The sequence below is a fragment of the Oryzias melastigma genome, linkage group LG18, assembly GCF_002922805.2.
Source record: "Oryzias melastigma strain HK-1 linkage group LG18, ASM292280v2, whole genome shotgun sequence".
In the NCBI taxonomy this organism is placed as follows: Eukaryota; Metazoa; Chordata; class Actinopteri; order Beloniformes; family Adrianichthyidae; genus Oryzias; species Oryzias melastigma.
The window spans coordinates 25,542,438-25,553,581 of record NC_050529.1 but is presented as its reverse complement, the minus strand read 5'-3'; the positions used below and the strand labels follow the sequence as shown (position 1 = coordinate 25,553,581).

Below are 11,144 nucleotides of genomic sequence, written 5' to 3'. Positions count from 1 at the left end.
ATACATTTAGCTAATTTTTTAGCTGGCTATCAACTTCAACGTTTTCAGCATCTTCAGCGGTCAAATTCATCTTACAGCATTCGCACTAGCATTATCACAGGGACTGCTATGTATCTAGTTCATAATTATGTTAGAAAGTTGCGGTTTTAAAGTTTTAAAAATTTAGTTTTAGAGTGTTTAATATACGTTTTTCCTGTTCGGCTTCGACCTGAGGTGTTTTGGATTTTGGTCCCTTATGTGGTTGAGTTTGACACTCCTGCTTTAGCTGAACAAGAAAGTGAACTTAGCAACCACTGGTTGAAGTTGTAATCAGTCATACAAAAAAAACAGCCTTATGTCAGCAAGTTTTCAAGTTTGCTGTTTTACAGGAAAAACAGAAACTGTCATGTGGAAAGAATAAAGGAGAAGGTCTCATCACATCCTGCAGTCAGAGCATTTCATAAATACTTTAGCTAGAATTTAAAATGTTGACATTTCTACCCTGAAGAAATAAGTGGACTCAGCTTTGCTTGTCAAGGTGGGTGTGTTTACACTGTTTTTCAGGCAAACAGGATCAAATTCATGCTTCGAACCTGAACACTAAACATTTGGAGTTACGTGTCGAGTACATACAGAGAAATGGCCACCTGAGCTTCTCTTCTCAGTCATTCTGGAATTCCGGAGCTGCCTGGCAGAACAAGAAACATGTCCGAAGTGTTTTGACAGGACCCTGAGCCCTGTTTAATAAACTGAAGCAACAATGTGGATCCGACTGGGACAAATGTCCTTGCAGTGAGGATCAAACCTGATGGATGGAGCAGAGAGGACGCTTCATGAGCGCCTCTGCAGACAGACTCTGTCTGTCCACAAACAATGACTCACTTTAAATATTCTGATGTGTTCCGATAAAAGTTTCCACAAAAGTTTTTTGCAAATAATGAAATAACATGTAAATATGAGTGTAAACACTTGCCTCACAAGGAAACTCATCTCATCTGGCACATTGGCTGATTAGCTGACAATGCAAACTAGTTGATAGTTGAAAGTAGGCCTGGGAGACATGGAATTTTTTAGATCACGATAGTTTTTTTTATATCGTGCGATAATGATATACATCACGATATAAATCAAATAAATATATTTGTCAAATTTGAAATGTGTAACCATCAGCAGGTTGTTCAGATTCTAATATTTATTTCCTATCACACTAAACACAACAGATGCACTGAAGGAACATGATGCCACAATTTTTTCCAGATAACTAAGAAAAGGCCAAAATATGACAAAAGTAACTGAATACTAAAGGAAAAGGTTTCAAATTTCAAAAGAAAACAAAGATAAAATAGAACACTAAATGCTTGATCAGTTCCATTTAAAACAAAGTCTACAAATAAATTCTAATGTTTTCAGGTTTCAAAGAACAAGCAAAAATTGACCTTTGTTGTCAACATCCTGTAGACAAGCTAGGTACTAAAAGGAAATTATCAGAATTTCTTGTCGTAGCTTAAACTAATGCTGCTATGAAACTGGTCTGTGTCTGCATAAAGGAGACTCACAGAGGAGCTAGCTAGCTTTAGTAGCATGTTAGCATTAACGTGATAGCATTAGCATATTAGCATTAGCATGTTAGCATTAGGGTGATAGAGTTAGTGTGTTAGTAAGTATTAGCATGTTAGCATTAACATGGTAGTATTAGCATGATAGGGTCGCATGTTAGCATTTGCATGTTAGCAATAGCACGTCAGCATTAACATGATAGCATTAGCATGTAAGGATTAGCGTAATAGCGCTAGCATGTTAGCATCAGCGCGATAGCCTGATAGCGTCAGCATGTTAGCATTAGCGTCTAACTAAAGTGCCATCTCCAAATCATCACATTTTATTAATCTGTCTTTCAGTGAAGCAGCTTTACTCTACAGTTCTGACAGGACCCGGTTCAAAACCGTTGCATAATCCGCTGTTTCATCAGCCAAACTGGACGTTACATAAGTGTTGGGGGGTGGGGTGTGGCGTTGCATGTGTTTACCTCGCGTGCAGTCAGTTGGTGAAGGAGAAGGGGACAAAATACATTTACCAAAAAGAAGAGCTCATTAACAAAAGTGATTAGATGCAAGCATTTCCTTACCATGTGGTGACTAACCGTCTAACTTTTACACGCCAAAGAGGAGAAAACACTCACTGAAAACACTGCTGTGTGTTTTCGAACCTTTCAAAATAAAACTATCGCAATAGACTCATTTCCTATTGAGAAAAAGTGATATGTTTGGTTACATTTTTAAGGATGTTATTTTAATAGGGAAGTTGGAATTCTCATTTTGTTCTAAAATTAGCTTTTTTACGCTGTAATCAAAAATAACTACAAATAGGTTCATAAAAACTCAAAAAAATACAAACCATTTGCTAAGAACTAGCAAAAAAATGTATTAATGGGCTGTTTTATATTTAGTTTGAGGTACTTCTATCTAACAGTTACATTTTTTTTTTGCACATTTGTCAGTTTCTGTAGCTTTACAGTGTATCCTGGACCATAGTAGACGTGATGCTCTGGCAGACAGAGGCGGAGGTTACCTATGTTGAGGGTGAAGGAAGCCTCCATGGGACTGAACTGGTGCAGCCTATTTTGCATGAGGCTGGAACGGTTGCAGCGCATGGCTGGCATGGTTTGAGACTTCCTGTCGGAGGAGAAGAGCTTGGACACATATAACTCCTGGTTCCTGCAGGAGCAACAGAAGAAGAAGAGCTGCTGCTGATCATGACCCAGAAAGAAGTGACTAGATCTAATCAGGGCTGCCACGATTAGTCGACTAATCGACGACTAAACGATTATTAAAACAGTCGACGACTAATTAAATAATCGATTAGTCGTTACTTTAAATTATATGGAGTCATAGTGTAGTAAAGTTGAAAGTTGTAATGTCATTCTCCTAGCTTTTTGGAAAATGTAGGCATTTATTAAAGATTTCAATGCTTTTATAGAGTTTAGCTAACATTTCAGCTGCATGCTAGCTATTTTGGCTAATTTGGGCTTTTTTCAGTTTTTTTGGGTAATTTGGAGTTTAGCTAATATTTCAGCTACATGCTAGCTGTTTTGGCTAATTTGGGCTTTTTTCAGTTTTTTTGGGTAATTTGGCATTTGACTAATATTTTAGCTGGCTATCAGCTTCAGCGATTTCAGCTTTCAACTTCAGTTTTTTTAATTATCAATTTCAGCATCTTCAGTGGCCAAATTCAGCTTACAGCATTCAAACTAACATTATCACAGGTAATGCTATATATCTAGTTTTTAGTTAGTTTAAAGCTAATGATAGTTAAGATGTATGCTTTACATCCAGTTTGCGGATGAACCGATTAGTCGAGGAATCTGAAAAAATAATCTGAGATTAGTCGACTGTTAAAATAATCGTTTGTGGCAGCACTAGATCTGATGCTGAAACCCCTAAACAGAATAAACATGAGATTTCATGTAGAATACATCACAGCTTCTTGTCAATGAGGGCTTTCATTGTAGAAGGGAGAAAACAAACTGCCCCATGGGGCAGATGTAACAGACTGTTCTGAGGCTTACCTGCTAATGTTCCTCCTTCCAGTGTAACGCAGCTGAACAAGACAGATCCTGCAGCAACAACACAAACGCATCAGTGACTGTTACATAAGAGTGTAATTAGCTGGTTTTGCTAGAGAAAACAAGCAGCTGGTTTGAAAACACTGTTATTTTTAACAACTGCCAGTTTACTCACTCAAGCAGGCTGAGGAAGTTCATGACGTCTTGAGGGTTGAGTTTGTTCCAGTACGCCATCAGAGTGTCTGCGGAGCGAAAGAGACGTTTTAACTCAGTTTCTTTAGGTTTCTCACAGCTTTGGATCGGTACTGACCCTCAGACAAGGTCTTGACGATGTGCAGGAAGCAGAAAAGGAGTCCCTTGATCTCATAGGCTCCCAGCCTGCCATGGGGCGGCATGGGGGAGCTGCTCATGGTGGATCCTCGCCGCTGCAGCTGGAACACAGAGACAACTCTGTCATGACAACTGTTACGTCCTGCTGCTGCTGCTGCTGTGCTGCAACTTTTCAACATGTCCTGCCATTCTGCTCACCTGGCAGGTGGAGCAGATTAACTTAATTGGCACCTGCCAGGTATTTAAGTCAGAGTCAGGCTCACCAAAGCTGGCAGGGAGCAGAGCAGGAGGCAGCTGGGTTTGAGGTTTAGTCTTGTTCTTTTTTCCCCTAATGTCCTTAGTAGTCTTACACTGAAAGGTTTTGTTATTTTAGTTTGGGATTGGACGTTGGTAGTCCCCCTGATTTATTTCATGTTTGACCAAGGCTCAAAGTCCCTTTTGTTTGTTTGAACCAGCACACTAATTATCAGTGAAGTCCTGATCAGGTTTTTTTGGGTCTGATCCGATACAGAGTCATTTGATTTTGAGTTTCTGCCGATACCGAGTCCCATCTGATACTTTGGTAACACAGAATCCTGAAACAAAATCCTGATCTTTTTTCTATTGAGATGCCTTTGTATGTCACAGTTTGCATTAAGACAACCCAGTTGAGACGCTGTCAGTTTGAAGCGTTTTTAAAAGAGTTAATCTGTGAACATCGTGCTAGCTTGACTGTTTTTGTTAGCCTCAGACTTGAACTTCTGCCGCGCCTGACGGCAGTAACATGTGGAGATCTATTCATGACATGGAGACTTCTAGTCAAGTATTTATTGGGAATAATAAGCTAGAAATATAAAGTGCTGATCATATAAGAATAAATTAAATGTTCAATCCTGGTCAGGGGGCAATAACCGATACCGATCGAGTCATCAACCATGTGACCAATTTTCGATCACGTGATCGGATCGGTGGATCCCTATTAATTTAATTGTGTTCATGTTTTTCAGGTTTTCATTTATCTAACAAACTGTGTTCCTTTTACTGTTACTGGTGTCCAGTTTTTATATTTGTATTTTCTCCTTTAGACCTGAGCCAGGTGTGTCTGTTGGGGATGTAATGCAACATTTAAGGTCACCGTCAGAAGCCCAGGATTGATGCATACGCCCCTGTCCAGAAGCTGCACAAACACCCAAATGTGATTATATTAGGAGGTAGCCTTATCATTAACATTAAAACATCTGTTGTTTTGCCTTTCTAACATTTTCATCTACATGACATACTCCAGACTGACAGAGAAGCATCTGGTGTTGTGTGGGGTTGTTGACATGACTAAACAATATTTCATTCATGCTCACAGACAGACTGAGACGGCCAGATTTGCATAAATAAGCAAATAATTGTTTACCTTAAAACACAAATGTTTGAAATAGCATAACAGATGATTCCCAGGTTAGATAATGAAGCCTCCCGGCTGCTGGGACAACATTTTTTAATCTCAAGGAGGGTTTTATTGTAGACTTGTTGGTCAATGCATTTTCATGGAATATTATTGAAAGTTGCACTTCAGTTTGAATACTGTGGCAGAAACGATGTTAGAAAAAGCTAAGCCAAGGAATCGGATTCTACAGCTAAAGCTTTGAGTTTCAGAGGAGGGATTTCATTGGAGTTGATGGAGCAAATTCCAACATTAGGTTTTTCATACAAAGTGGTGAAAAACAAAAGTCAAGGTTAGACAAAACAACTACGAATTATTGTGACGCATAAAACTTGACCTAGCCATAACAAGGAAATAAAAGGTGTGTGACACAACCTGACAGCAGTGAAGTTCTGGGCTAAACTGGATCTGGATGTTCAACACTATCCCTGCCAACGCTTGGCAGAATCCGACTTTTGAAGCCTTAAAACTCAGGTAAAGGTTTTGGTTTGGTCATTATAAAACGGTAAAGTGAAGAGGCTTCACTGAAAGTTATGTACTTCTATCCAAACACACTCAGCCCTGCCTGAGATCAGCTTTGTTTGAGTGAATCTGATGGTTTTCTCCTGGAGACCAACCAGCTGAGCTTCCAAAACACCACAGGACTAAGCTCTGAGACTGCTGCACTCCACAGGTACCTTATAATGATCAGGGGGAAACAACTACAACATCCATTTGGAATTCGAACTCTCTGAGTGCTAACCACTGCACCACCATGCAGCCCACAACTAGAACCTCAAAAACACAATCAAAATGTCTTCAGCAGAAACTGTCATTACAACAAATCCTAACAGAAAATCGCTTTTGTTAAGCGAAGAAAGTGTCTTCTTACAAATCTAGTTGTTCAAAACATTTCAGAACGAACCATTTTTAGGCTATTTCAGAACACAACACCAAAAGCAGAAGCACGACAACAGAAGCCGAAGAACGACGACAAAAGCAGAAGCACAACGACAAAAGCCACAACACAGCGGGAATGATTCACAATAGAAATGAAGACTGGTCAACATAAAAGTAGACCTTGGTTTTAAAAAAGATTTTAAAGACACAGATCTAAAGAGTATTTAAACAGGATTTTAAAGTAGTTTGAACATTTGAAAACAGACAGATTGAGCTTCATTTAAGTCACTCTGTGAGGAGAAACTGATGCAATATTATATTATTATATTAGATGGTTAAAAAAAGATCATTTCAATTTGGTTTCATGACACATTCATTGAGGTCAGACTGAAATAAATGTATTACAGTCATTCTCAATTACTAAAACACCCAGTACCACAGTCTAAACCAGCTGATCGATTCCTTGATCTCTTTTCTAACAAACATCACTCTTTTACAGAAGCCGAAAACGCCCTATCCTCCTTTTATTATTGTTTTCTTGTTTTAACGAGACCCATTATCTTGTTATAACGAGAAAATTAAGTTTGTTTTCTCGCTATAACGAGATAGTCGAGAACAGGGATGATGCGTTCCTCTCTTCCTTTCAGAGACACAGAGACTTGAACCTGATTGAAAACACTCCACAAAAGTTGTTTTTAGTCTATTTTTTTATATTTTTTAGTGGATCTATGCTCTTGAAACATCTTAATTCAGTCTCATGCCCCAGCCCTTCCCTTAATTTCCCCCAAAACCCAGAACAAACATCGATAGATTGGCAGAATTCAAGTCTGCAGAGTGTGTCTGAATGGTGCGTTCACTGAGCTCCAGACATCAGCAGCAAAACAAAGCAGTTTATCAGAGAAAACATCGAACATCAGCACTGATCCATATATAATCGATTGATTAAATAGTGTCAACATTTTTCTTTTTAAAACTGTTTTGTTTTCCTGAGGATTGTATAAAAATGACAAAAGCCTAATAGCGGATTGAGTTGGGCCAAGAGACTGCTTGGGTCCGCTAATGTCCGGAGTTCACTGAACACGTCATGCGCAGATTCAGCGCTGTGATCTGTCAATCAACCTGTTCGGAGGTTTGGAGGAAGTAAAGGGAGGAGGGCTGGTGCATGAGACGGATTGAAGGCGTTTGAGGAGCAGAGACCCACCAATAAAAAAATAAAAGAAAATAGACAAAAAACAACTTTTGTGTTCTTCTGCTGTTTTACTTGTTAACCACAAAATAAAGAGGCTTAAAACAGATGAAGTCTCTGTATTTCCGTGCAGAAAAGAGAGTGCAGGAAGCTTCCTTCGTCATTATTGATCAACGAGCAACGAGACCCAGACCTGTAACAAAACCTGGACCCAGACACAGGACCAGAATTACTACACTCTTGGCCATGGTTATCGACCATATGCTGGTTCATGAAACGATCACGAGGAAAGTGGGTAAAGTTTCTCTGGGGCTTTTTTTGTTCACAAGTCTGCTCATCAAACGACAGTTCAACACAAATTCCCGATTTGTTGGTAGTTTTCTTTCCATCGTTTTAAGAATTCTTCTCTCCTGGATGCTGTAAGGTTTACGAGAGACAACCATACACTTGGGATAACCTGTAGCAAGCTTGGACTTAGCTTGGGCGGGTCATTCATGCTATTATTTATGAATCATTGTGTAAACAGTGTCAAGTGTTTTGTTGTGTATTGTGTTTGTTAATGTTGACCACAGTTTGGTGACCTCAAACTGAGCTGTTAACTCATTTTGTAGTTGTAGGCTGTATTTTGAAAATCGTGTTTGGTGAAACTGGTCTATTGTTTCAGGACATGTCTTTTAGCGATTGGGAAAACCTGCAACACAGCAGTCTAACCATATTACACTTTAGCTCACTGAAAAAACTATGAGATTCCTCTGCGCTCCTTCTGTCAGGGATCCTGAAAACTTCATCCAAGACCGTGCGCTTGTCAAAACATTGTCAGGTTAGTGTGCAAAAACTGCTCCTGTCTTTACTACAAAAACAGAAAACTGTTTAAAAGTGATTGCATCAAATCGTTTATTCCTCCTCCACCCAGCTGCCATCCCCATGAGGTGCTCTGCAAACATTAAATGTTGACTTTACCTTGGAGTCACTCTTTTTCCATCATCTGAACTATAAACATTGATGGTTAACCAACGTTTTTTCTGCAAGTACGAGTCCTGCTCTGTGACCCAAAGCGTGCCGTCATTTCGATAGCTCCAGAGTCACATGGATTGTGCAAAGGTTTGTTCTGGAGAGCAGCAGCTTTTCAAAGAGGAGCTGGAGGCAGCACAGCAGTTAAAACATCGGTTAAAGCATTACTGCTTAGAATAACAATAATACAGAACTGTAAAAACACCTGGAGGCCTGACATTTCACAGGTGAAACAACGACTTACCATAGAAATAATGATGTTGTTTTTCTGCTTTATTAGTCAAGATATTTGAGTGACAATGTGGAACAAACTGTTTAATATCTAATGTGGATTTGTCATTGACTTCTGTTGTATTAAATGGTTTATTAGTAGGTGTTTCATCCATGGTCCTCATCAGGTGTAGTTTTATCACTATTTTTATGCATTTTTGAGTCAACATTCAGTCATTTTGAGGCCATAATTAACGGGACCAAAAGTTTTGAAACTGAAATGTTCGTGTTAGAAAATGAAAAAAAAAAGGCGGCAGTGGAAAAAAAAACTGAAACTGAAAAAAAACTTTTTAAATGCGTTTTAATATTAATATTAAAATTTAAATTAATATTTAAGTTTATTTTAGAATAGCAAAAAGTTTTGGAAATAATACATTTTTTGGGCAAATACCAATATTTTTTTCAATTTGTTTTATTTGGGTTTCATATAATATTGGCTCCAATTTAGCTCCATAGCTGAGTGCATTTTTTTTACTTGTTTTGACATTGTGCAACAACAAACGTGTTCTGAAGCTGGAGTGAGGTGAGATTTGTTTTTCTCCGTGGCAGAGCCTGCAGGCTCCCTCAGATCAGCCTTGGTTTGAGGGGTTTGTTTGTTGTAGATTGCTCCACAATTTTCTTTGAGGATAAATCAGTCGTCTGTAACATTAAGGGTCCAATCAACTGTTTGTTTGACAGGTGTGAAAGTTCACCTATGCTGTGGTTTGAACTGAGGTCACATGGCTGAAGTCATTTTAGATCAGGGGTCTGCAATCTTTAATGCTAAAAGAGCCGTTTGCTCTAGTTTCTTACAGACCAGAACCCAACGAGAGCCGCAAACTTCCAATTTAGCGTTTAAAAATGAACAATATTTATGCTTTTTTGAAAATTAAGCATTTTTTAAATACATTTTGTTTTTAAATATTACAATAATTGAATTACAACAGTGTCTATAAGTTTCTATAAATAACAGTTGTAACTTCCTTTACTTCTGACAGCAGCACACACTAGTTCCTTTCAAAATAAAACACATTCTCCTCCTGCTGCAGCAGCTTTACTTAGATGTAAAATGCAAGACAGTCAATTTAAACTGAAATAGTTCAAGACTTGAACCACTTTAGAATAATTCACCAAAATAAAAAACTTCTACATACTTTTATTTGACTATCTATACATTTAAAACAAAAAACAAACAAAAATTTCTGAGAGTAAATTCAACTTAGTTGTTTGATGTGTTAAAAATCTAAACAGAAATGACAAAACTCAAATAACTAATCTATTATTTGTTCAAACATTAGCATTTTTCATTAAAGCAAAAGAGCCACAATAAAGGGATAGAGTGGCTCCAGGGCCACAGGTTTAGAACAACCTGAAAAAATGAACCAGGAAACTTCAAGACATTCACGTTCATCCACATGTTGGCTCATCCCTTCCAGAAACGGTGGGGGTGATCGCCTTCATCTTGAGCAGCATTCTATAACTGCCAGGACTGGTAAGCAGTCAGACTCTCCCAGGGTTTTAGACAAATAAAACATACAGAGACATGAGAGTGTGGAGCACATCCTCACCTCAAGGCTGTCCGGAGTGCCGATGTCCATGAACAGAGAGCTCCGGGAGTCCTCCCTCCTCACAATGTGGCCGTTCTGAGCAGGAAGACCTGCAGCCGGAGTACATGTTCCATGACACTTTGTTCACATTTAAAGTATAAAATATATATACTTTTTCCAGCTAAATCTCAGTTTTCATCAGCATCAGCAAGTCTGTCTGACATGTAAAGTCTTGGAAGACATAAATGTTGAGTTTAAACTGAAACTGGTTTGAGATTTTTTTCTAGTCTCCTTTTGACCATAAGTTTTACTGAAGCTGCTTTTGTTGTGCATTTAAGATGAACAAACATTAGACAGCTTAAAGACTCGCTCTGATAAAAGTGGTTTTGGTGTTTTTAACATGTTCTTGTAGCATTCATCTCATGATGGAGGACAGGCATAAAGAAAATTAAGATTAAAACTGTTTCTGAGTATTTCTTTAATCAAATCGTGAATCAGGAGCAGACAAAAAAATGCTGTTTGAAAAAGCTCCATTCTGGTGAATTCACTTGTAGACAAATAGATCCATGAACGTCGTTGTTTTCCTCATCTGAGCTGGAATCTGGATCTGAACTGTACATCTGGATAGAAATGATATTGCTGCCATTTTTGTTGCTCTGTAATGTTAGCTTGGGGTTGTGAGGGGCTGTAAGCGCGCAGAAGAGAGTGTAAACAGATGAATGATGGGAAAGGTGCAGTTACTCCACACCTACAAATCGGAGTTGAATTTTTAATGAACTCATTTTGTCTGCAGAAACTATGATCTAGAAAATGACAGTTTTAAAAAAAACTTATAGCTTAAAAACTGCATAATCATAAATAAAAGACAACTGAGAGCAATTTTACCACAGATCAAAAGATATGAATAAGAACAACAAAGATACCGTTACGTCGCCCGGATTGGCGTCACCGGGGCCCCACCCTGGAGCCAGGCCTGGGGTTGGGGCT

At 38.6% G+C, this 11,144-nt stretch overlaps 1 protein-coding gene across 5 annotated transcripts in view; it reads right to left on the bottom strand.

The window, feature by feature from the left end:
• The window catches only part of dock11 (dedicator of cytokinesis 11), an 89,541-nt gene that overhangs the window by 22,847 nt on the left and 55,550 nt on the right, over nucleotides 1-11,144 (bottom strand). For all 5 annotated transcript variants that reach the window (XM_024287573.2, XM_024287569.2, XM_024287570.2 and 2 more), the window contains 5 exons: nucleotides 10,179-10,267; nucleotides 3,852-3,972; nucleotides 3,717-3,783; nucleotides 3,545-3,592; nucleotides 2,548-2,693 (listed from right to left, as the gene is read on the bottom strand). In XM_024287573.2, the coding sequence (XP_024143341.1) occupies nucleotides 2,548-2,693; nucleotides 3,545-3,592; nucleotides 3,717-3,783; nucleotides 3,852-3,972; nucleotides 10,179-10,267 (471 nt within the window). The remainder of the gene's footprint in view (nucleotides 1-2,547; nucleotides 2,694-3,544; nucleotides 3,593-3,716; nucleotides 3,784-3,851; nucleotides 3,973-10,178; nucleotides 10,268-11,144) is intronic.